This window comes from Bos mutus, chromosome 21 (genome assembly GCF_027580195.1).
Source record: "Bos mutus isolate GX-2022 chromosome 21, NWIPB_WYAK_1.1, whole genome shotgun sequence".
In the NCBI taxonomy this organism is placed as follows: Eukaryota; Metazoa; Chordata; class Mammalia; order Artiodactyla; family Bovidae; genus Bos; species Bos mutus.
Genome location: NC_091637.1, coordinates 65,707,548 through 65,734,621, shown reverse-complemented (window position 1 = coordinate 65,734,621; position 27,074 = coordinate 65,707,548). Strand labels below are relative to the sequence as shown.

Genomic DNA, 27,074 nt, shown 5'->3' with positions numbered 1-27,074 from the left:
TGTGAACCCTTACTACACTTCCTCTGACTGAAGTCAGTAAACTGTGCCGTTAAACCAAGCGACGTGGAAGCATTAAACCGCACGCGATTCAGCAGCCGCGCCGTTCACTGAGTAAACGGCAGTGCGGGATAAGGTGGCCATCTTATTACATAAGAGTCACTTTGGCAAGGGGACTTGTAATTAAAATTGCTACAGTTTGCAAGCTCGTAACACACGAATAAGATCGGTCTGCGTCCGTCGGTGCTGTAACTTAGGAGGGAGAGGCTGTCGTGGTGAAGGTGGAGGAGCCAGACTGCAAGGCTGATAGCTGCAGTGCGCACACCACACCGCAGGGCCCTGAGCGAGCGGCTGTACTTACCGGCTCAGTGAGGGTGCTGTCCTTCTCTAAAAACTGCACCACGCAGTAGGCCAGCTACGCGAGAGAGACAGAGTGTTAACACCGCACGTTACCAAGGAAACGCGGCATCACCGCAGACACCTTCCCCTGGGAGACAGGCCTGGACGTGACCCGTGCCCCCCACCTCCCGCCCCGGGAGGGACTCTCAGGGAGGGACCCAGGACCGACGTGCGACACAGGTCAACTGGAGAAGGAGCATCAGGAAGCTGTAAACAAACAAACAAACCCAGGAGACGGTCTTTTAGACCAAGACTGCCAAGTCAGCCCAGGGCTGGTGAGGACTTTCCCTGTGGCCTTTTGGACACCGTAATGAACAAGTAATCTAACTGCTGGGGAAAAAAAATCTGTTTCCATCTTAAATCCCTAAACTATTAATTTCTAATACAGAACAACTAACGTGATAATAAATTGGTTGGATGTAAAGATGTTACCAGTTAATAGGAAGCAGAGAAAAAACTCTAAGTAAAAGATTTCTCAGGAAGCCAGTGTTATTAGAATGGCTGGGTTCCCCAGTGGCTCCGCTGGTAAAAAATCCACCTGTAATGCAGGAGACACAGGTTCAATCCCTGGGTTGGGAAGATCGCCTGGAGAAGGAAATGGCAACCCACTCCAGTGTTCTTACCTGGAGAATCCCAAGGACAGAGGAGCCTGGAGGCCACAGTCCATGGGGTCACAAAGTTGGACACGATTTAGTGACTAAACCACCAACTACCACCCAGGAACACACTTTCTGATGCTATGAGGCACACTCCTCGAGGGAGGCCCCACAGAATGCAGGGGGGTGTTTCCTGGTTCTCAGACCTAGACAAGGACCCGAAACTTCCCGAGCTGTGTCAGTGTGGCTTATTTCTGTCTACATGGAACTTAGAAGAAAAGTGTGAAGGAAAATCCAAATTTCCTGGGGGAAATGCAGCCAAACAACCAGTTAGAAACCATTTATGGATTAGTTTTTCAGTGTAATTGTAAACAGATGTTTACAAAGTTATAAAAACCCCACAGCTTCAAAAAAAAAAACAAAACTTTTTGTTTGGAAATATATACTTTTTTTATTCTTTTGGCTGCACCATGTGGCTTGTGGAATCTTAGTTCCCTGACTGGGGATCAAACCCGTGACCCCTATGGTGGAAGTGCAGAGCCCTAACCACTGGACCGCTGGGGAAGTCCCCAAACAACCTGTCGTTCTGCCACTTTACTGGCGGGCAGACACAGCGGTGTCATCTTTGGGGTGCGAGGTTTCTATCCCGCCACAGGAAGTCTTCCTCCAAGAGGTCTTCCTTGACCCCTTCATTGTGTGAACCGCTCCCTTTTCGATACTGACAACCAATTTTGAAATTCTCCATTCTTGAGAATTTTCTGATATTCTTAAAAAGCAATCTCCTTTACTCCCTTATCCTTTCACTCATCATCGGAATCCTGATACCCAAGTCCACATGTGATGTAACAGAGAAAGCACTCCCTGCTGAAGGCTGGGGTTCAACATCCCAAGTTCACTGAGGTCCAAGCAGAGATGGCCACGCTCCCTCCCGAGGCCCCACCAACCGTCGAGGGAGGAGCCCTCACCTGCGGATGGTAGACGCTCAGAGACTTCACTTTGTGCAAAGGTAATAACACCTTCAATAAGAAAATCTTGTGCTCTTCTTTTAGTGGTAAGGCAAATCCGTTAATTATACTGTGAAAACAGAATTTATTCAAAGTTTGAATATTTACAAATTCCAGGTTAAAAAACGTATCTCGCCGTTTTTCTTTTAGTTTTTGTGTTCACCATGAAAACCAGCAAGCAAATTATGAGTGTCAGAAAAAAGGAGGGCGGATAGTAGCAAAAATTAAAAGACTGTTAGGTCCCTTTCAGGAAGCACAGTCATTTCTATCTTTGGAACTGCAGGGTGATTTAAAAATTCTGAGCTCACAGGTAGCTACCTGGAGTAGTGGGAGCCTCTGGGGGCAAAACCTCCTCCACCAGGCAGGGCCCTGAGACCGGCAGCTCGGGTGGGCACCAGCGCCTTCCTTCAGCCTCCACCATCGTCTGGAATTCTCACTCACTTCCCCAGAGAAATCCTGCCTCTTTATTCTAGTGCTGGCAGAACAGTCTGCATGTGCAGAGTGGGTGTCATTTAAAAATCAACAAGAAAGCTGTTCCCTTCTGCAGGGCAAGGGGATCCCCTGCTCTTAACCTCCAAGCTGAAGTTTTCATCTGCAACATCGAGGGCGTAGTTACCTACTTGGCGTTTTACACTCAGGTAAGTTGCTGAGAGCTGCAGAAGTGTTACAGCAGTTTCTCAACTGGTGCCTTGTTTGTGAGCCTGGCGCGCTGGGCACTCAGGCAGGATCAGTCCAAAGTGACCACTGGGGTGATTTGTGCATTCAAACGAGGGGACAGGAGAGGACCTCGTGTGTGGTGTGGGGGCTGTCCAGACACGTCACTTGGCTCACCTCAGCCTTGCAACAATCTCAGACATGAACACGATTACCTTCCCATTTTACAGGGAAGGAAACAGGAGGCGCGAGTGTTAAGTAAGGCACAACAAGGGCACCCACTCTCGTGCTCACTGCTCTCTGCTGAGAGAGAACCCGGGACCGTGTCAGAGAGGAGCTCGCCACGAGGACTGTTGTTAGCTTTACATTTTATCTGAAACGGAGAGGGAAGTTGTTTTCAGAACGACTGGGCCTCGGTTCGCCAGATGACAACACTGCAACGGTGTTCTAACAGCTTTGGGAGTTACTAGACTGAACAGGAGGACAGTTTCCTCCCCGCAGGACTCCTCAGAACCTTTAGCTTCTAACGTGAACTGAGGTGTTGGGGAAAAAGCACTTTCGAGCTTATTCAGCGTGGAACCCTGAGGAAGGCTATTTGAGAATCAGTGAGTTAGGAGGCCTGGGAGAAGACCTATTGGTCGTTGATTAAAAAAAAAATGATAGGAAGCAAGAACTCTACTTGGATTAAGACAATGACATTTTTGAAATGTTAGTTTATAAGAATACATATGAAAAATTTATAAAATCAAAGCAATTTGAAATACTAGTATTTACTCAATACCCCAAATGTATAATAAATGACCTATTCTTCTTCTAAGTGTCAGATATAAACCTTCTTAATGTAGCTATTTTTAGCACTGCTCTTGAGGAAATAATTGAGATGGGTTCCCATAGTAATGCTACCGAGGTATATACGTGGAACAGAATCTACATATGGAACCATACGATGGGAGAGTCCCGTCACTCAGTCCTGATCCGAGGGCTCACCAGCCCCTGCCACTCAGTGAGGCTGATTCCAGTTCCTTCAGAGGACAGCCTGCTCTGCCCTGCTCTGGGGGGGCGGCTGAATGCAGTGAACTGGATCGCTTTGGCACGAACCCCACCAAAGGCTGTTCACTGCCAATTAACAGAGAGACCGCTTACCTTCCCAATATTTCCAGTAATTCTGCTATGCCATTGTGATGCTCTGTTTCATAAATAAATCTGGAAAAAGCAAGATGTCATTTAGAATTAGAACGCTGAAATCATGGCTAGAAAAGATGAAAATGCTCTGAAGAAGAAAACAAGGCTTTTAGGAAGAAAACCATGTAGCCAGGCAATGAGAAGCACCGCTAACTGTTATCAGAGACTCCTCAAGGCCTGGGTGTGCAATACTCAGGGGGCAGGGAGCAGGGCTCGCTCCCGTTTCTCCCGAATATTTCACTTTGAAAGTTTCAAACATAAATTGGGAAGGATGTTTACAGTTAGCACTGCATCTCAACACCCGGATGTGACAACAAATAGCCTGCTGTTTGCTTTTATTTTTTTGCTGCATCTCAAACTAAGCTGACACCTGACTCAATTTTAAAGCCTACGATATTTAGCATGGTCTCTGCAAAGGGTACAAGCTACTTCCTTACCACTGGGGCTGGCTCCCTTACTTCCTCCCTGACACCCCACACTTTTCCTACGTTGCTTCAGCTGCCATCTTCTAAACCCGTCTGAGCAGCCGCTCCCTCGGGCCCCGTGCGTGGTCCCTGGGGCTCCCAGCGCCTGTGTCAGCCTGAGGCAGCACACCAGGACTTACTGTCAACACGTCCCTGGTGTGAGGGCCAAGCCTGGCCTCTGAGACATGACTGCTGAGTCTACTGGGGCCAGGGACAGGAAACAGGACAGCGTCTTCTCTCTCCAAGGGTCCCCCAGGAACAACCCACTGCCGCCCCACAACCTGGCTCGCCTGGAGTCAGCCTAACCCAGAACATGCAGCGAATTCTGCCTGAAGCCAGAGGGGGCTGGTGTTTGAAAAACGTTCCTGGCTAGCAGACAAACACTACCAGTTTAGAGCCAGCTTCGGGCCAAAAATAAGTTCGCAATGAATAAAAATTTTCATTGTCCTCATTTGAAACAAATGGAATAGGGACATTAAGGTAAAGACCAGGTCGGACACAAAGTGTGACACGCTTCCGAGGAGCGGGTCTCATGTCTCTAGATTTTGGAACCAATCTTTTAAAAATGGGGTCGTGAGGCAGGGAGGTAACCCCTTTGGCTACAACAGAGGTGGGTGATGGGCAGGCAAGGCAGTCACGCAGAGGCCTGGACACCAGCTTGGACAGATCGGAGCTGAGCCCACAGGGACCCGGGTGACAACCGCTGAGCAGCAGAGCACAGTGGTGTGGTTGCAGCATGGAGCTGAGGCAGGGGCGTGCCCGTGATGGATCGTGGTGGCCAGGCTGGTGACAGCAAGGCTGCATGGCGTGTGGAGGCTGTGCCAGCCTCAGACACATCGGCCCCGCCGCCCTGCCCTGAGCTGGAAAGCTGGCCCCTAGGGAGCTCCAGCCTCCTCAGACATCTACACGGGGAGGCGCTTCAGCTCATGGAACTCAAGGCTCCCTTTGCTTCACCTGTTTTACCAGAAATACTTAAAAAACGGCTCAGACGTACAAAGTTACATTTTCGTCCAGCACGGCTGGCCCACTTCTGTTTCTGTTCCTCTGTGTCCACCGGGGCGGCTGGGCAGGCAGCAGCAGGGCCAGGCTCCTGAAGCCTGAGAGCTCGGCTCTGGCTCCTGACGCTTGGAGGCGGCCAGGCCCCTGGGTGCCACCTGTGACCCAGCGCCACCAGCACCGACGTTTAAACAAGGGTGGCCTGGAGCCGGCAGCCATTCTGTTTTCCTAAATCAACTTTACTATCTTCTCATCGATAAACTCTTAATTTGGATTACTCGATAGATGTGGAGCAGGTACAGGAAACAAAGGTTTCCCTGGTGGCTCAAACGTTAGAGTCTGCCTGCAGTGTGGGAGACCCGGGTTCGATCCCTGGGTTGGGAAGATCCCCTGGAGAAGGAAATGGCACCCCACTCCAGTACTCCTGCCTGGAGAATCCCATGGATGGAGGAGCCTGGCAGGCTACAGTCCATGGGGTGGCAAAGAGTCGGACACGCCTGAGTGACGTCACTTCACTTCACAGAAAAGAAAAAGCAAGTACAGCCCCCTTCCTTCTTTTCCAGAGGAGAGCAAGAAAGCGGGTGCAAAATGGGAGGCAGCCCTAAGGGTCCATGCAGAGCTGTGGCGTTCCTTCCTCCTTCCACACAAAGGAGCCAGGACTCCCCCGCGCTGGGCTGAAACTGCCTGTCAAGGACAGGGCCCCCACAAACGGATGCCATGCACCCCTCTCATGAGGGGTGAGGCGCTCTGCACCTCACACGGAGGCGGAAGCTGGTCCCCCTCGAAGCTGGGCTGTGCTCACCTCCCCGAGTAGCTCTGACCCATACCAAGGGAAGAAGCCAGCTTGCCCCAGGCCGAGGCCAGGCCCTGTGGGGCGCCGGCAGCCCCTGCGGCCTCTGCCTCGAGTTCCTGGGGCCTGGGCGGGTCACGGGACGCGAGGGCCAGCAGACGGCTGACCGAAGCTTCCGAGAAGGCTGCAGGGGCGCGTTGGCAGCAGAGGCTGAGGCCCGGCTCTACCTGCCACCTGACCTTCGGGCTCCACCAGTGACCAAGACGGGTGCAAGCCCTCACCCGGAGCTGCCAGCCCTCAGCCGGGCTGTGTCTGACTCAGCTGTGAAGACGCTGACTAGACTTGAGAAAGCACAGGCCTAGGTAGGGGCCTCGCACCAGCAGCTCGGGGAGGGGGCCGAGCGCGTCGGAGACCGTCTTACAAGCCGCGGCTGTGCCACGCCGGGCGCGGCAAGCGGGGTGCAGCTCCTGGGGACCCTCTCCATCTTTCTCACATGAAGTGAGGAGCGGGTGGTGCCGAAGGTGGAGACCAGGCTGGTCACGGAGCCCACAGAACCAGCTCCCTTCTGACCGCACCCATCAGGGGCGGTTCTTACAGACGGGATCACTGATGATAAGAGGAGAAGGCCACGTGCCCAGCACCGAGTGTGCAGGGAGAGCTGAGCTGTACCGGGTGACAAACTTCTGGACAACCACCTGGTCAGGCATTCCAGGCCGAGGTCACGGTTCCTCAGGTACGAGGCAGCCTCTCCTCCCTGCATGCAGCACTGACTGGTGGTTCTGCACAGAACAGAACCCACCTGCCCAGGGAAGGAACCTTCAGGCAGAGCTTCCTCCACTTTAGTCTAAAAGACCGGAACTGAAATCCTACCTGCTTGCTGTTGATTAAACAGGGGATGCTAGGTTTTGATATATAAGCACATCAGCCAAGGAACGATCTTGTTAAAAAGGAAACACTACACCAACAAAGACAAAACAGGAACATGACATTTAGGAAACACGACGCCACCCCTCTAAGTCATGGGTCCAGCCTGGGCTCCGCCATGTAAATGGGCCATGTGGAGCGTGGAGGGAGTCTGAAGGGAGGCCATTCGTGAGCTGGACAGCTCTGACGCCAAACTGCATTGTCAAGTCTGCAGATAAAGTGGGGGGCACCAGACCCTGCTGACCTGCAGGCGGGCGGGCGGGGTGAGGGACGGCTGGGGCAGGCCGGCCCTGGGGCGGAATTCCCAGAGAGGGCCGCTGGTCTTGGCTACAGGACCATGTGTCTCGCCCACTGTCTCAGCCCCTCTGCTTTCCCTGCTTGGTCACAGCCACTAAAAAGGCCCCGGCCAGGCTACTGGGGTGCTCTGTGCTGGTGCCCCCAGGCCACCCCGTCCCACAAAATCCGCCGGCCTTCCAACCTCACAGCAGATGCCCGTCAGCGCCGGGATTCACCACTACCTGAGGCATCCCAGAGCCGGGGCTTGGGGCTGAACTGCCCCTTACTGCTTCCAGGGGCAGAGAAGGAACTATGCTAAGGGTTTTGTCCACTGACATTTATCGGGCGCCCCCAGGAGCTGGGCAGGAATCTGGAGCTGGAGCTGTGAGACCAGCCTGCCCTCCCAGGAGACCAGACCACCCGCCACGCCGGGGCCTTTCTGGTGTGGGTCTGTTTCCAGAGCCCGGGCGGGTGAGGAGAAGGGCTGGTGGAAAACGGGAGGATGTGCGGGGCACTGGGGGCTCGCCCAGAACCTACATCTGCTCATCCGAGGAGCATGCTGGCGCAGGAGTCGGCGGATCTAGGGGCGTTAGCACCCAGGTTCACAGAGGTGGAGGTGGGCCGGTGTGCGAAGGGAGAAGGGGGTCAAGCTGAACACTTGAGGGACACTCTTCCCTGAACCCTGGGGCGCGGCCCTCCTCCACCATACCAGGGCCTAGCTGGCCCCCGTGGACCTGCAGGCCTGGGGAGGCCCTGGTCGCTGCTCTGCCTCACCCACTGCTTCCAGCAAGGACGCCTCCAAAGAGCCCCTGCGCCACCCCCCACCCTCCTCCTTCCACCAAGATCCACAGGGAAGCGTGAGCTGGTGCGGCTCTGGGTGGGTCCAGAGGGAGCCAGGCTTGGGGTGCCCAGCCTGCTGATAAGAGCTGGACCACAGGCTGGGGTGCGAGCCGTGGGGTGTGGGGTGGGGGGGTAGGGGAGCAGGCAGAGCGAAGGGGCCCTGCCCAGCGCCGAGGCAAGAGGTGTAGATGGGCCCCCAGCTGCACACGACAGGCCGGCTGCTCACAAACAGCCCCTCCTGCTCCTCAGCCTCTGAAGGAAAACGGCGAGGCTAAGTGTGACGGGACCATCGGCGTGCAAGAGGGGAAGGCCACCGTGCAGGGACTTACCTATAAAATATATTATTTATCTGTTTTCTGATGTAAGCTCTTAAGCCTAAGAATTTTCCATAGATTCTGTGAAGGGTAGTTTTGAGAAAATCTCTCTCGCGGGGATCTTCACTGTCAAAGAGCTCTAAAAGCTTCAAGGAGAAAAAGACACTCAGTGACATGGTAATGCTCTCTGCGTAGATCACGCAATCTGTAGCTTCAGCTAATCTGGGCCTTACCTGCAATACAAACTTCTGATCAATATATTTCTTCGCTATATTAGGTTGGAAATCTGGAGACTCTAAAAGTCTTAAGAAAAACTCATAAACAAGCTAGGAGGAAAGAAAAAAAAAAACCACAGTGAGTCAAATAACATGGTATTTCATTAAATGGAGATTTCAAAATATACTATGAGTTGAATCTCTGTCTGCAAATACTAACCTTAAAAAAAACCACAGACATGTATCTAAAGAATCCGTATCAAAGCACGTGGCTTAATTATACTGAGGATGGTAATTGCTTTACTTATAAGAACCACAGGCTATACTCTTCCGTGGCATCTACACAGGGATGCCCGTGGCTGAGGTCGCCCCTGCTTGGAGCCCACAGTGCACAGGACCCACGACCCTGGCTGGGAACAGACTCCAGGTGGGATGTGCAGGTCCCGGCATCCCAGGGTCCTGGTGGAAGGCTGGACGCACAGGAAGCTGGGACCCCCGCATGAATGGGCTGCAGGCTGTCACGGTCACACACGATACTGAGGGCAGGGTGCTCTGCCTCTGGCCCCTCCTGTCTGCTCCCCATCGAGCTCCTTCCCAGGGTGTTTAGCTCCCCGACTGCCCTCCTTCAGCCGACCCAGACCTCCCAATCTAGCTCCTGGGGCTGGCGCCCTGCCCAATCCACCTCTTTCTTCACAAATGTGTCAGAAAAACAGCATCCGTCAAGCAGGTGGGCCCTGGGATGCATCGCAGGCAACAGTAAGTCTGAGGACCAAGACTGAAAAGTGTCTGCATAAGACCCGCGACCTCAGCTCGACAGTCACTTCCACTGAAAATATACTGACAGTTCTGTAGCTGTGTAGTTTCTGTAACATGTCCAAACAAACAAAAACCTTCTTCTGCTACAACACTGCTCTCGGATGTGCAGGTCTGCAGGGCTGTGACACCAAAGCTCAGAGGCCTCCCCCCGCCGCCCCGGGACCAGCTGGGCGTGGGCTCCCGTCCTGGAGAAAACACCGTGTCCCGCCCCTCTGCTTCTGGGGCACCCGCGACCCCGTACCTGCAGGTGAGGCCAGGCTGCTTCTAACGTTGGCTCGTCTTCCTCTGGGTCAAATTCTGCTCCCGTGGGGTTGGAGGAAGGTGGTAACGTTCGAAACATGTTAACTGCAAACTAAAACCCACATATTTTATAATTATAACCAGGATATTAAAACAATTTCCAGAGAACATCTACAACAATCTCAAGGCATTCTAATGGCAGCTGCCTCCTGTGGCGATCTGGCTCGTCTTAGTCTCAGTGTTCGGAAGCGGCGTGGGTCTCGAGAGCCTGGGTCAACGCCGCAGCCGGACCCAGGGCCGTGACAGCCTACACCGAGGTCCCTGCCTGACCTCTGGACAGCCAGCACCAATATGCACCACTCGGCAGGGATGACACCTGTTTCGGAACATGGAGAGAGTTCCGAGTGCTAGTGAGAAAAGCGGAGATCACAAAGGAAACTGTGGAGATCCAAGAACTGCAAACGGGGAGGAAAAAGCAGAGGTCGTGTTGCACTGGACACCGTGTGCACCTTCTGGAGTCCTCCGCAGGGACAGGGACAAGAGAGGCCACAGTGACGACACGGTGGTCTCCGGGTGGGCGGCCAGAGGAGCCTTTCCAGAGAAAGGGCTGTAGTGTTGGCAAGGAGAGGAGGATAGCCTCCTCTCGCCAGACAGCCCGGCCTGTGCCAGGACAGGACGCACAGACGGGCGAGTCCTCTGGGGTCCGGCGATCCCCCCTGCGCGACTCTCTGCCCTCTGCTTTGTTCTCCTCCTTCACTGTCCGTCACCACGTACCCCCAGCCCAGGCTCTGATTGATCCCAACTTCATAAACATCAGCGGGCTTTACAACACATGTTTTCTATACACAATCTAGAATTCTTGGGCGCACAGGGGTCCTCATGGTTAATGAGGATAAAGCACAACATATACGACAGATTCCTGATATAAAATAAAAGTTTAGTTTTTCTCTGTCACCAATTCATAACCTATTTTTCTTTTGTAGTCAGTTTATTTCTAGAAAATTTCTGTTTTGTTTGGCTGTGTCGGGTTTTGGCTGTGGTGCTCGGGATCTTCTCTCGGGGCACACGGACCCTCCAGTTGCGGGGCACAGGCTCAGCAGTTGCGGTACTTGCTCTCCAGGTGCTCCGGGGCACCTGGGACCACAGTTCCCCAACCAGGGACTGAACTCACGTCCCCGGCATTGCAAGGTGTATTCCTAACCACTGGCCCACAAGGGAAGTCCCCTCGTAGCTATTGGTTTAAATGTGACCAGTGACCTCACCAAAATCTTTGAGCCGACCTACGCCAGTTAACAGAGCTTGACTCTAGGGATCAAAAGAAGCCCTCTGTCCCTGCAGCCCAGATGCACAGAATCAAACCCCCCCAACCTACAAGGCAGAATCCCATTCCACGGCAATAGAGAGGGTCTCTGCAGGGAGTTCAGAGCAAATCTGGCTCTTCAGAGAACAGCCTTGTAGAGACCAAGCGAAAACTCCAAGGCACCTGTTTTGGCTCGTCCTGTTTTTCTGTAACACCATTTTCCATGAACACACACAGTCACTCCCCATACCACGGGCTCCAGAAGCCCCACACCGAAAGTCTGGTCTCTAAGTCGTGTGAGAGGAGCCCACATAGGTGGTGCAGGAACAGGAGGGACAAAGAACGGCTGGAACAAGGAGCCGGAAGCCGGAAGCAACCGCAACAGTTTACTAAGAATACGAGTGACGCTCTTCCTGCGGCTCAGCTGGCAAAGAATCCTGCATCTGCAATGCAGGAGACCTGGATTTCATCTCTGGGTTGGGAAGATCCCCCGGAGAAGGGAAAGGCAACCCACTCTAGTATCCTGACCTAGAGAATTCCAAGAAATGCAAGGACACGCATGTGTAGTGCAGGGGGTCGTAAAGAGTCGGCCATGACTGAGCGACTTTCACTCTCGCTTTCCTAAGATAAAAGTAAAAAGGGGCGGTGCTCCAGAACCTGTGGACGGGGTGTGCGCACAGGGCCCAGAAGAGGCCTCCCAAACAACAGGTGACCGCAGAGCAGATGCTGGGACAGGCGTGGCCAGGTCGAAGGGGCAAGTCCTCTGTCTGGCCCCCAGGTTCCCGCCCATTAAGGAGAGGCGAGCTCGTCTCCTCCAGGCCTGAAGGGTGGGGCGGGGGCAGCAAAACAAGCATGGTCACCACCGCCCGCCACCCCCCCTCCCAGGCTGCGGGGTGTGAGAGGAAAGGATCAGAACGGAGCCGGGGGCCTTCGTGGGGTGCGGCATTCCTGGGCCGGGCTTCCCAATCCTCTCCCTGAGAGCCACTGGTTGGGGGGCTCCCAGAGATTGGGGCTGGGAGCCCTGGAGGGGAGGTGTCTGTGAACACACTCTGCCTTCCTCTTTGGGAGACTTGCTGGTGGGCCCATGATGTTGGGGTGCAGGGCACCTAGAGGGGAGCACAGGGGCCACAGAGGTCAAAGGGGAGAGAGGAGGGGTCAGCTTGCCCGGATAGGGGCTGGAGGCTGGGACACATGGGGAGATGGCCGCCCCTCAGAGGGGGTATCCGGGGAAGCCCAACATTCCCCAGAGCACAGACACCCCCGGGAGGGGTGGTGACCCAGGCAGAGGCCAGGCTGCAGGACGGCAGGCACAGGCCCCGCTCAGGGGATAGGTGGGGATGGTGAGGTTCTGAGCCGGGGGTTGAGTGTTAAACTTGGTGTGACAGCCATAACCAGAGGAGCAGGAAAGGGAGATACGACAGATTGTGGTTAAGGCAATGGCTGAAAAAAAAAAGCATACCTGGCTGACGGCTTAGAGTACCCACTATTCAATCCAACAGTGATCTGACTGTCACTGTGATGGCATTTAGTCACTGTGGTCACATCTAGATCAGCTCACTTTAAGGAAAGATTACCCTCGAGAATGAGAGTGGGCCTCATCCAAGCAGTTGAGAAGTCTTCTAAGAGCAAAACTAGCTTCACCGAGGAAGAAGCAAGTTCACTGTGCACAGCGGCGGCGGCTCCCGCCCCTCGGGGTTCAGATCTGCCCCGTCAGACTCCACGTGTCCTAAGACAGAGCCTCAAAAATCCACCCATCCATCCATGCATCCATCTGCTCCTCTCTGTCTTTCTCTGCTCTATCTTACTGGTTCTGCTTCTCTGGAAGAACTCCGACTGATCCATCCTTGGGGCCTGCAAGGGGCTGTGGACCAAGTTGGTTTGAACACAAAAGTCCCCTTTTCAGTGTCCTGTGAGGATGACCATCTTCGGTCTAGGAAGTTTTATTACTGGCCAGCTCCAATGGATAGAAAATTATTTGTTTCATGCAACAACAACAAAAACCTCACACTAATTTCTACCCTCCTTTCCTACCACATTTCACTGCACTGATTTAATGCTCTAGAAAAGGGTAAAGACATTAAAAACTAAAACACAGATAAAAGAGCAGAAAGCAAAAAAACAGGCCACCTCAAGCTGTCCTTGGGTTTCCAACCCACCAACATTTCTTAGCCCGGAAGCTTCGGGGTCAAATGAATTGAGCACCGTGGTGTGGAGTTTAGCTTCAGCACTATAGGAGGCGATCACTGCCAGCATCACATCACGCCATGGATATCAGAGGGAATCCGTTTCTGCCGTGAGTCTAGAAGCCTTAGATCTGGTGCAGATCATGCAGACCACCCCCCACAGCCTCTCAGCGTGCACCCCGATCCGGGCACACAGAGCCGGAATCAGGTCTTGGACAGAAAGGTGCAGCGTGACCTTGGGGCAGCCTCCCTGGGCCCTCTTCTCACTCAAGAGCAGGACCCGAGACTCAACAGCCTACTCAAGCCTTGGTTTTCTCACCCGCGGAAAGAGAGTAAACCCCTGCTTTGCATGGGGCATGTGAGAAACAGACGTCGTGACGCGTGTAGGCGTGCACAGCCCCCGCGCACGCGTGCAGGCATGCAGAGCCCCCGCACATGGCGTGGACTGACCGTGCCGTAGGAAGCACCTGCTTTGACAGCTCTCCCGACACTTCTACTTTCAGTATTTAAATGACCCTGGAGATGCTCTTCTCCCAGTTGCTAAATTTACTGAGTAAACACAAACCAAAATGGCTCAAGAAGCGAGTTTATGGAAAAGTCTCACCATTGAGCAGTAACATGCACGCTTTCTATGCCTGTGATACTCACCGCCAGTGGGTGAAGTAATAAAACACTCATGCTGTGAGACACCTGCAGTACAGTAAACAATATAAAGGTTTAAGACAGGAAGGGATACACTCCAAAAAGGAACACTGATAATCTAATTTCAGAGACAAGGAAAGAAAGGTTGATTACTCAGTTCTCTGTTTAAAACCACAAGGGTTCTCTACTGCTACTGATTCTGTTTTATTCATATCACTAGGATTTATAAAGATGAGTCCACCAAAGACCAAATTACAGCCCTTCCTCCGGTAATAGGAAGGCCAGGCTCTGAGGGTCATATTGCTAAGAGACACATTTTGGGGGTAGGGAGGAATGGAGCCCTTCCACGTTATATTTTAAATGGCAAGCTGTTATTTGACTGCAAATTACGTAACTGGGAAAACCAACAGAGGCAATGGCCAGAGCATCACAGTGGACCACCCATACGAAAACCAAAAATACACACCTAACAGCAACAGCCTCTCCACCAACAACAGGTAATGAGGAAACAGCTTCTCCACCAACAGCAGATAATGAGGAAACATGATTAATAGGTGGACCCCCAGATATGTGGCCACAAAAACGACCAAGGACCTGGGAACTCACAAGCCAGTTACAAGGCCTCAGAGCATGAAAACCCTAGGAAAGGCACTAAAGAATACCCGAACGAACAAGGACCCTTCCCTTCGCCAGTGTGAGATGACATCGTATTACAAAGATGTAACTTTTCCACAAAGCAATTCATACTTTGAAAGCAATCGTAGTAACTCTAATTGACTTTTTAGGTGGATAATAATCCTAGTAGCAGTCTTAAAGAGAAAAACCGTCCCCTGCCTCACTTGTAAAATGAGATCAGTCTGGTTTCACAGCAGAATTCAGGCGTCATCCTGGGGAACGTCTGCTTGACTTTGACCCTCCAGCACCTGCCACAGCGCCCGGCACCTGGTAGGGCCTCAAAAACCTGCTGAGAGTAAGTGGGTCCTTTGGGAAAAGCACTGACCAGTCACCTTATTAACTGCAACACCAAGTAATTACCTGGAAACTGTGAAAATGTCCCAATTAAACCTCAGCTCTCCGCTGCAGTGTCATTTCATCAGGGGAACCTCTCCTGACCCCAGGCCCAAATTGGGCCCCTGAGTTCAAGCTCTTCCATCATCCTGGACCTCTCTTCATGATCTGTGTCTCAAATATAACTGGACGGTTGGGTGATTCCTGGTCTAATGTCTTTCCCCTGGTGCTGCTTTCCAGGGCCCATCGCTTCATGCGGCACAGAATGAGCACTCTATTAACGTGGTGGGGCAGTGAAGTTGGGTCCCCTCCTCCAGGAATCGACATCATCACTTCCTCTAAGTGACAGCTGCTTTCAAAGGATGCAGCTTCACCTCCAAATAGATACCCGAATGAAGGAACCACAAGCTGAACTCTTACTGTGAACAGCTGGTTATTCTTATGATCAAATATGTTCTTAATCAAAGTTAAAGCTATGGAAATAAATACCTACAAATCTTTATAGAATACTTAAATAAAGGAAATTTACTCTCACGTTTTCAAACAACATACATTTTAATTTAATGACTATTTCACTATTAAGGGTATAATAGCATCTTCTTCAAATGAAAATATGCTCGTCATTTATAGTTATGCGATTCATGGGGTCGCAAAGAGTCGGACACGACTGAGCGACTGATCTGATCTGATCTATAGTTATGCATATAAATTTATTCTTTAGTTTTTATTTTTTGAACTTCAGAACAGAACATTTACTTACAAAAGATAACCACTAATCTGCAATACTTATAGTTCAGTTGGTGCTATTTAAAGATAACACTGCAACTGGAAGCTTCTCCTAAACTGTTTACTCTGGATCTAAGGTGACTTTTACACAGCCTCTGAACGATGTATTCCCCAGTATCTTGCTATGAAAAACCTCAACGATAAACAGCTGAATTTCATAGTGAATAACTATACAGCTACCAATTAAATTTTACCATTAACATCCTTATACATTACATACATTGATTTTTTTTTTTTTGCAATAAATTGTGAAAAAGTTTAGGAATGCTTTGGAACGGCAAAACTATGTATTCTGCATTCAACATGAGAGAAATGAACTGAAAAGGGAAGCTTAAGAGCTAAAGTATTTTATCTGCTGGTCATGTATGCATAACCAACCATCTTCTTGCTATGTGCCATCTCCACTGGCTAGATGTACACAGCTACGCAATTATAAATTATGCACATAACCTTTAATTAGTTCATTTTTTAGAATCATTGCTGGACCACCTGTGTGGATGCAGTTACAAACCAACTGAGTATCTATTATAAATGAAGCAGAGACTTACACTTCCTGACAAGACACAGAAACAGAAATGGGATTTGCCCTACTTCCTGAAACAATGAAAAAAACTAAGCTAAAACATGTGGAATAATGGTTTGCAAGGCATGGATTTCAGGCAGTGAAAGATAGAGATTCCTGAGAGATGGGAAACAAATACCCAGCTTTCTCCTTCAACAGAATTTCCAGGTTTCAGCACAGGCAGAAAGAACCCAGGTGACGTTCAGCAGACACAGGTGTTAGAATTTGCAAGGTACAGTCCCAGAGAGGACAGAAGTGCACAGAGACAACTCCAGAGACTGCAGAGGTCTCCTTAAACTATTCAGCAGAGGACTGACCAGCACATCTGTGTCAGAAAACTACTGGAGCCTGCAAGAACACCCGAAAAGAGCAGAGACCCAGTACTCCCCCGGGGCCAACAGCAGTGCCTGTTCCCACCAACCAGACTGGAAGAATTCATTAATTCACAGAGTACCGGGCTCATAATCAGAGGGGTCTTATCTCAGTAGAGGGGATAATTAGCCACAGAGTGACTATGACCACAGTCCTTCTTTCTTGTTGTTCAGTCGCTAAGCTGTGTCTGACTCTTGGCAACCCCATGGACTGCAGCACTCCAGGCTGCCCTGTCCTTCACCATCTCTTGGAGTTTGCTCATAGTCATGCCCACTGAGTTGGTGATGCTATCCAACCATCTCATCCTCTGGTGCCCCCTTCTCCTTTTGCCTTCGATCTTTCCCAGCATCAGGGTCTTTCCAATGAGTCAGCTCATTAGTCCTTCCTAACACCTCTTAAAAGCAAGAATCAAAAGGATCAAACTGTTTGCAAGTAACTTAACTGCATGCAAAGCAAAGCTCCAGAACATTAGCAGAAATCAAGACAAAATCCACATGGTCAGGCATCCAATAAAAAATTAATTACCAGACACATAAAGCAGCATGAAAGATATAATCTATAACAAGAAGGAAAACCAATCAATTGAACTGACCTGGGACTGACACAATGGTGGAATTAACAGATAAGGCTAAAACAACATTCTGTGTTTATAAAGTTAGGTGGAGACACGAAGATATAGAAAATATATAAACTATATAAGATGAAGACGACAATGTGAGATGAAAAACTTACTGGGTGGGAATTAACAAAAAAGTGGAGACACTGCAGAAAATTACTGAACTTGAAGACAACAAAGGGAATCACCAAATGAAACACATGGAAAAAAAAATACAATGCTAAAGAGAAAAAGAGCACCTGTGAGCTGGGGGACAACTCTCAGGGGCCTAACACACACGTTACTGGAGTCTCTAAAGGATTATGGTGCAGGGGGGCAGAAAAAAATGTTTGCAGAGATAAGGGCCAAATACTTTCCCAAATTTGATAAAAATTATAAATGAACTCCAAACACAAGAAAAAGAAGACAAATACACCAAGGCCCATCGTAATCAAGGTGCTTGATTAAAAAGAATAAAAGAAAAAGATGGTAAAAAGCAGCCAGAGGGAAAAAAAAAAGATGCACCAGGTTCAAAGGAACAGAGGCAGGAAAGGCAGCTGACTTCTCATGAAAAACGATGCAAACAAGAAGAGAGTGGAGCACAATTTTTAAAGGATCAAACTCTGACGTGCTGCTCTATACCCACAGAGGTATTGTGGGTTCAGCTCCAGACCACTGCAATAAAGTGAATGTCAAAAATAAAGCTAGTCACACAAAGTTGTTGGTTTCCCCGTGCCTATGAAAGTTCCATTGAAACCGTATTATAGTATATTAAGTGTACAATAGCCTTATGTCTAAATATGCTAACCATTATCTGAGTCTTCAGAGAGTCATAATCTTTCTGCTGGTGGAGGGTTTGAAATATTTTGAGCATTACCAAAGTGTGACAGTGGGACACAAAGCGAGCAGAATGGTTGGGAAATGGTGCCAACAGAGCTGCCTGTCACAGGGCCGCCACAGATCCTCAATGTGTCACAAACACAATGCATCCAAAGCGTAATAAAGTGGGGGATGCCTGCGTGTCATTCAAGATCAAAGGCAAAAGAACGACTTTCTCAGGCAGACAAACACTAGAAGAATCAATCGCTGGCAGACCTCAGGGGTGGGCCTCCCTGATAGCTCAGCTGGTAACGAATCCACCTGCAAAGCAGGAGGCTCTAGTTCGATTCCTGGGTTGGGAAGATCCCCTGGAGGAGGGCATGGCAACCCACTCCAGTACTCTTGCCTGGAGAATCCTGATGAACAGAGGATCCTGGCGGGCTATCGTCCATGGAGTCGCAAAGAATTGGACACAACTGAGCGACTACCCATAGCACAGCACAGATGTCAGAGGTAAAGAATCCACCCGCCACACAGGAGACTTGGGTTTGATCCCTGGGTTGGAAAGATCCCCTGGAGAAGGAAAAGGCAACCCACTCCAGTATTCTTGCCTGGGACATCCCATGGACAGAGGAGCCTGGTGGGCTATAGTCCCCATAGGGTTGCAAAGAGTCGGACACAAATTAGCGACTAAACAACAACAGATGTCTACGACAAGAGAAATTTAAGAAAGTCCTTCAAGCAGAAGAAAACTGGAATCAGATGGATATCGGAATGAAGAATACTGAAAACGGTAAGTATTTGGGTAAGTATAAGAGGGTTTAAGAAAGAGAGGAAAACAATAGAATGGGAAAGACTAGAGATCTCTTCAAGGGAACATTTCATGCCAAGATGGGCTCGATAAAGGACAGAAATGGTATGGACCTAACAGAAGCAGAAGATATTAAGAAGAGGTGGCAAGAATACACAGAAGAACGTATGAAAAAGATCTTCACAACCCAGATAATCATGATGGTGTGATCACTCACCTAGAACCAGACATCCTGGAATGTGAAGTCAAGTGGGCCTTAGGAAGCACCACTACAAACAAAGCTAGTTGAGGTGATGGAATTCCAGTTGAACTATTTCAAATCCTAAAAGATGATGCTGTGAAAGTGCTACACCCAATATGGCAGCAAATTTGGAGAACTCAGCAGTGGCCACAGGACTGGAAAAGGTCAGTTTTCATCCCAATCCCAAAGAAAGGCAATGCCAAAGAATGCTCAAACTACTGCACAATTGCACTCATCTCACAAGCTAGTAAAGTGATGATTAAAATTCTCCAAGCCAGGCTTCAGCAATACATTAACTGTGAACTTCCAGACGTTCAAGCTGGTTTTAGAAAAAGCAGAGGAACCAGAGATCAAATTGCCAACATGTACTGGATCATGGAAAAAGCAAGAGAGTTCCAGAAAAACATCTATTTCTGCTTTATTGACTATGCCAAAGCCTTTGACTGTGTGGATCACAATAAACTGTGGAAAATTCTGAAAGAGATGGGAATACCAGACCACCTGACCTGCCTCTTGAGAAACCTATGTGCAGGTCAGGAAGCAACAGTTAGAACTGGACATGGAACAACAGACTGGTTCAAAAGGAGTATGTCAAGGCTGTATATTGTCACCCTGCTTATTTAACTTCTATGCAGAGTACATCATGAGAAACGCTGGGCTGGAAGAAGCAAAAGCTGGAATCAAGATTGCCGGGAGAAATATCAATAACCTCAGATATGCAGATGACACCACCCTTATGGCAGAAAGTGAAGAAGAACTAAACAGGCTCTAGATGAAAGTGAAAAGGTGAGAGAAAAAGTTGGCTTAAAGCTCAACATTCAGAAAACAAAGATCATGGCATCTGGTCGATCACTTCATGGCAAATAGATGGGGAAACAGTGGAAACAGTGGCTGACTTTATTTTTCTGGGCTCCAAAATCACTGCAGATGGTGACTGCAGCCATGAAATTAAAAGACACTTACTCCTTGGAAGGAAAGTTATGACCATCCTAGACAGCATATTAAAAAGCAGAGACGTTACTTTGCCAACAAAGGTCTGTGTAGTCAAGGCTATGGTTTTTCCTGTGGTCATGTATGGATGTGAGAGTTGGAGTATAAAGAAAGCTGAGCATGGAAGGATTGATGCTTTTGAACTGTGGTGTTGGAGAAGACTCTTGAGAGTACCTTGGACTGCAAGGAGATCCAACCAGTCCATCCTAAAGGAGATCAGTACTGGGTGTTCATTGGAAGGACTGATGTTGAAGCTGAAACTCCAGTACTTTGGCCACCTGATGCGAAGAACTGACTCACTGGAAAAGACCCTGATGCTGGGAAAGATTAAGGGGAGGAGGAGAAGGGGATGACAGAGGATGAGATGGTTGGATGGCATCACTGACTCAATGGACATGGGTTTGGGTGGACTGCGAGAGTTGGTGATGGACAGGGAGGCCTGGCGTGCTGCAGTTCATGGGGTCACAAAGAGTTGGACACGACTGAGAGACTGAACTGAACTGAAGAGGGTTTAACAATTTTTAAATCTCTTTAAAATAGAACAGTTTCCTAAAAATAATATACCATGGGGTTTATAACATACGGAGAAGATGTACAGCAACAACAGCAGAAAAACTGGGGGAGAAGACATGGAGATCCGCTGCTGTAAACGTATTTACATGACACGGTGTACAGTCACTTAAAGGCTAACTGTGACGAGTTACAGATGCATTCTAGAAAAGCTAAATACATGAGATCAAACACTAGTCATAGTTTAGGACTTTCCTGGTGGTGCAGAGGATATGAACCTGCCTGCCAGTGCAGAGGACATGGGCTTGATCCCTGGTCCGGAAAGACCTCACATGCTGTGGAGCAACTAAGGGCATGAACCACAATTACGCAGTCCACGCCCCAGAGCCCACGAGCCGCAGTACCAAGTCCATGTACGCTGGGGCCTGAACGTCGCAGCTACCGAAGCCCAGGCCTGGCGCGTGCACTCCACAGGAGAAGCCCCGACAATGAGAAGCCCGTGCAAGTAGCCCCTACTTGCCGCAACTAGAGAAAGCTCTCACAAAGCAATGAAAACCTAGCACGGCCGAGAATAAATTAAAAAAAGTTTTTTTTTAAAAACAGTGATAGTTTAAAAGCCAACAAAAGAGATAAAATGTAATGACAAAAAATATTCAATTGATCAAAAAGAAAGCAGAAAAAGAGGAAAAGGGAACAAAACCCAGATAGAATAAATAGGGAAAAAATATAGCAAAATGGTAGATTTAAACCGAACAATATCAATACTCACAATGAAAGTTAATGGTTTGACTACCCCAATCAAAAGGAAGAGATTGCTTGACTGAATAAAAGTATAAGACTCAACCATATACTGTCTATGATAAGTCCACTTTAAATATAAAGATACACATTGGTCAAAAGTAAAAGGAAAGAAAAAGATTTGCCATGGTAACACTAGTCAAGAAAGAGTTGGAGGGACTATACTAACATACAAAGTAGGTTTTGTAGAAAATAATGTTACTTGTGATAAATGGATCATTTTACAGTAATAAAGGACAATTTAATTAATAAATAATACTAATACGTGTGCACTGAATGACATGAAGCACGTGATGCAACTGCAAAAACAGAAAGAGAGAATGAAAAACTCCAATTACAACAGCAGCAAAAAACGAAATACTTATGAGTCTAAAAAATACACGGGAATCTACATGCTTAAAACTTCAGAGATGACCAAAATGCAGAGATATGCTGTGTTCCTAGACTGAAAGGGTCAATATTGTTAAGATACCAATTCTCTCCAAATGTACATATTCAATACAATTCTAATTAAAACCCTTGAAAGATATTTTGTAAATAAAGACAAGCTGATTCTAAAATTAATTTGGAGAGATAAAATAACTAGAAAAGCTAAACAATTTGAGGAAGAATAAAAAGGTTGGACTTGATCTCAAAATTTATTACAAAGCTAATGGATTTCCTCAGTGGCTCAGATGGTAAAGAATCTGCCTGCAATGCAGGAGATCTGATTTAATCCCTGTGTTGGGAAGATCCCCTGGAGAAGGGAATGGCTACCCATTCCAGTATTCTTGCCTGGAGCATTCCATGGACAGAGGAGCCTGGCAGGTTACAATCCACGGGGACACAAAGATTCGGACACAACTGAGCGACTAACACTATCACTTCACAATCATGAAGACAGTATGGTACAGGTGAGCAGATCCCTCGATCAGTGGACGAGAATACAGGGTCCAGGAACACACTCACAAATACAGTCAATTTTTGATTGACCACATCAAGAAGGTGGGAAGGAATTCAGTGGAGAACGGTTATTCTCTTCAACAAACACTTGGACATCCATAGGCCAAAAAATGAACCGAAGAGAAAATGGATCATAGATTTAAATGTAAAAGTAGAAACATTTAGGAGAAAATTTTTTGAGTTTGGGTGGGGCAAAGAGTTCTTATACATGACACCAAAAGCAGTATCCGTGAAAGAGACAAATCATGAATTAGACCTAAATGAAAAACTCTGTAAGACACTGTTAACATAAAAAGACAAGCCACACACTGAAAGAAAGGATTTGCAAATCACGTATCTGGCAAAGCGTTTGTATCCAGAAAATGTAAAGAAGTGTCAAACTCAGTAAGAAAACAACCCAATCAAAAAATGGGCCAATGATATGAACACACACTTACCCAAGGAAGATATGCAAACACAGGAAAAAATGCTCAGCATCGTTAACCGTCAGGGAATTCCAGCTTAAAGTCAAAATAAGATAAAAGGACTGAAGACACCAAATGCTGACAAGGAGCTGGAGCAACTGGAACTATCACGTGACTGGTGGGAGCACAAAAAATGCACGTCGACCCGGGAAAACAGTTTGGCAATTTCTTAGAAAGTTAAACAAGTACTCGACGATATGACCCAGCAAGCCCACGCCTGTGTGCTCAAACATAACTTCAAACTTGTTGTGCTAAGTTAAAGGAGCCAGACTCAAAAGGCAACATACTGTCCGAGTCCATTTATACGACATCCTGCAAGAGGCCAAACAGAGCTGGGGGAGAGGTTAGTGGCCACCAGAGGCAATGGATAAGGGGAAGGTCTGATTTCAAAGGAGCAGGGTGCAACGCGCAGCGCTTTTTTGGAGGGCAATAAAACTGTTCTCTACCCTGAGTGGTTACATGACTATACATATTTGTCAGATCTCAGAGAACTCTTCACGAAAAAGTTAATTTTGCCATATGGAGATTTAAAATCAATTTAAACATGTTACAGAAAGGTATTTACTAGGTTCTAAGTTCTCAAACCTTCTTGGTTTACAATGCCCTAAATGTCATCATAATTTCTTCATGGTGCTCCTAGATCAAAAGAAATAGCTACCAATTTAGGAGCTTAAAAAACTCCAGCTTTTGTGAGGTACAACTGACATGTGTAACTGTACGTCAACTGTACAATTTGATATATTTAACATTCGCATACATCCATGAAATACATCATGCAAGATGATAAATGTATCCATCATCTCCCAAAATTTCTTAGCAGTCTTTTGGGAAAAAAGGTACATATAAGTTGGTTGGCTGGAGGTAGGGCTGGGTTTAGGTAGAACCAGGAAAGGGTGGAGTAAAGACAAAGATTAACTTTTTTTTTCTTTTTGTATTTATTTCACTTATTTAAAATACGCACACATTTAAAAATAATTTTAATACATCCAACAAAACAAAGGGTAATTCTCTCAAAATAAGAACAAATCTCCAAAAAACGGCTCACTGATACTTAAGGTAGAACAAGCATTCTCTGGATTTCAATAAGCACTTGCTGTTTTCATCTCCCCTTAGCTCATCTCTGATGAAAGCGCTTCTTTACCCCCATGTTACGGTGACTTTGGTAAAACAAAAACAACTAGGCAAAAAGGGGAATGCATTGTTCATCGGAAGGACTGATGCTGAAGCTGAAACTCCAGTACTTTGGCCACCTGATGCGAAGAGCTGACTCATTTGAAAAGACCCTGATGCTGGGGAAGATTGACGGTAGGAGGAGAAGGGGACGACAGAGGATGAGATCAGAGGATGGCATCACTGACTCGATGGACATGAGTGAGTAAGCTCCGGGAGTTGGTAATGGACAGGGAGGCCTGGCGTGCTGCAGTCCATGGGGTCGCAAAGAGTCGGACACGACTGAGCGACTGAACTGAACTGATGGTTTAAATCACCACCTGAAAGAAATCTGCGGACTACTGAAGCTTCATTTTTAATATACCACCTCCTTTCATTCAAAATGCCCTTTCCCCTCTCATTTGCAAACTATCTTTACCCTTACAACACATAAAACTTTCCAGAACACACTGCAAACATCAGATATAAACCCCGAAGGAGAGTATCCACCATCAGTCCTTACTGGACACAAGACAATCACCGAGGGGAACTCGGCATGAAACCTCCCGTAAGGACCAGAGAGAAATGCTCTGCTCTTATTAGAAAATGCCGACTTGAACCCCAAGCCTAAAAGAAAACTTGCAAGGCACCATCTCGTCACTGACAAGCAGTACAGGTTAAAATATGGTGATGCACTCATTTCCCCTGAAACTCAACATGGATCCCCACAAGGACAGTACTGCTGTTACACTACACATCAGGAGGGGTTTTTTTTTTTTAAAGAAAAACATATTTACTGATTTTTGATGATGGCAAATGAGATACATAATCATATGAAATTTTTTAAAATTACAAAAATATAGTAAAAGGGGAAAATCCACATAAACACACCACGTGGAGGCAGCTACTATTAACAGTTGGCTCTGCGCTCCTCTAGAACAGTCTGTCTCTGAGACAGTAAGGGCAGGGTGCGGAAGGGCGCCTCTGCGTCTGATTCACTGACTTCTATGGAGTAATCCAGCCCCACAGAGACAGGTGATTCCAGAGAGGTCTACCTTGATGTGAAGCACTTCTGAGCCAGCCACTCCACTCAACCGGTGACCAAAACAACTTTTCTGACCTGCAGGCTATATTCATCTGTGACTAAGACTAGCCTTAGTGCCCTCGCCGAGGCAGGAAACTATCGAGTGAGGGTTACTGAGCTCTGACCAGGACTTGTGCTAAATTCCGCGGAAGAAGCGGGGCACTGCAAACCGTATTCTCTGGAACTGAGAGCCCAGGGGGAGTTGGAGTTGTCACAGGCTGCACGGGAAGGCTTCATCTCAGGGGGCGGGGCAGGGGGCGGGGCAGGCAGGCCATTCAGCGTGACCCGGAGACGCTGGCAAACTCAGCGCGATGCCCCAGGAAAGCGATGCCCTGGGAAACGTTTCTGAGCCGCTCCCAGGCCGTGCTGGTAGACCTCCTTGAGAGGAGTGCTTCTCACACTTTTTGGTCTCAGGACCCCTTTAAACTCCTGCGAGTTATTGAGGATCCAAAGAACTTTACTTATTAGAGTTCTGTCTATGGATATGGACAGTATTGGAAATTAAAGCAGAGAAATTAAAAAAGAATACTTGCTCATTGAAAATAATAAACTCATTATGTCAATATAAATTTATAAAAATAACTACATTTTTCATAACTAACATTAGTTATTTCATAAAACAACTCATATTAAATAAAAAGATTTCCTAAAACAAATTCAGTGAGAAAAGTGGCACCGTGTCACATTTTTGCAAACGTCTTTACTATTTGGTTTCATTAAAAAAAAAAAAAAAAACCCACAAAGCTGAATTCTTATATCTGCTATGCTCAGAATGTTCACTTGGTTGAAATACAGGAAGAAAAACCTGTCTCCAGCAGATACGTGGTTGGAAGAGCAAAGGGTGTGATCAATAGCTCTTCTAGATAACTGTGGATTTCTTTGATACTTTACCAAAACTTGACAAGTGGTAGTTCACTAAAGGAGAAGGCAATGGCACCCCACTCCAGTACTCTTGCCTGGAAAATCCCATGGATGGAGGAGCCTGGAAGGCTGCAGTCCATGGGGTTGCTAAGAGTCAGACACAATTGAGCGACTTCACTTTCACTTTTCACTTTCATGCATTGGAGAAGGCAATGGCAACCCACTCCAGGGTTCTTGCCTGGAGAATCCCAGGGATGGGGGAGCCTGGTGGGCTGCTGTCTATGGGGTCACACAGAGTCGGACATGACTGACGTGACTTAGCAGCAGCAGCAGCAGCAGCAGCAGCAGCAGTCCACTAAAGGTTACCTATTCTGTGGAATCCTAAATCTTATCAATTAGAGGGGTCTCTAATTCCTGAAAACCCCATGATGTGTCTTGCACTCTAAATGGCTCTCCGGCCAGTGAATGATTTTATAATATCATCTGTTCGTCATTTGGAAAATACTGGCCTCACTGAATTATGTGTGTTAATGTATTGTAAACAAATTGCCTATTAGACTGCAGTGCCATGCTTTTTAAAAACAGGTTTATTGAGACATTCACATATCATACAATCCACCCCTTTAAAATGTACAACTTGATTGTTTTTAATATATTCACAGGACTGTCTAGTTCCTTTCATTGTGTATACTAAGGATCCCACTCATTGGTATCGACGCCAGTCTCAGCAGGACAGCTTGCAGCACTGGGAAGCTGAAGTCTGCACTGGCAGATACAAATCTTCCAAAATTCAGAATTTCTCCTGAGAGCTTGAATTTTCTTTTTGAATGCTCAAATTTTAATCACTGACAACAAACATCATCAGTTATCTTCCTTAAAGTGACATTTTCATTTTATTTTGTGAGAAGATGCTCCCTGAAAACCCAAGTCTGAATAACCTTTTTGTTAGTCGTTCAAGTATAAATGGTATTCTGTGAAAGAAGAGGCTATGCTATTAACTTGGTTTTGCTATGAGAAAAATGCCAAAGCCTGAAAAAAGGATTAATTAGGTAAGTTAATTAAATACCAGATGGCTGACTGTATTTTAAAAATGGCCGAAATATTGAGATAATGGAGTTTATGTAATTTAGCCCAAGAATCTAGACTCCAGGAACTTCCTCCCTGGGTATTGCTCCCTTTTCATCCTCATCTCCCTGAACCTAAGCTATTTTAATCTGGAAAATAAAGGTCGGGCTTGATGATCTATAAGC

At 47.8% G+C, this 27,074-nt stretch overlaps 1 protein-coding gene across 6 annotated transcripts in view; it reads right to left on the bottom strand.

Moving 5' to 3' along the window:
• The window catches only part of PPP2R5C (protein phosphatase 2 regulatory subunit B'gamma), a 139,406-nt gene that overhangs the window by 24,938 nt on the left and 87,394 nt on the right, over positions 1–27,074 (bottom strand). For all 6 annotated transcript variants that reach the window (XM_070357994.1, XM_070357998.1, XM_070357997.1 and 3 more), the window contains 6 exons: positions 9,709–9,819; positions 8,670–8,762; positions 8,452–8,582; positions 3,794–3,853; positions 1,958–2,066; positions 359–412 (listed from right to left, as the gene is read on the bottom strand). In XM_070357994.1, coding sequence (XP_070214095.1) covers positions 359–412; positions 1,958–2,066; positions 3,794–3,853; positions 8,452–8,582; positions 8,670–8,762; positions 9,709–9,819 — 558 coding nt within the window. The remainder of the gene's footprint in view (positions 1–358; positions 413–1,957; positions 2,067–3,793; positions 3,854–8,451; positions 8,583–8,669; positions 8,763–9,708; positions 9,820–27,074) is intronic.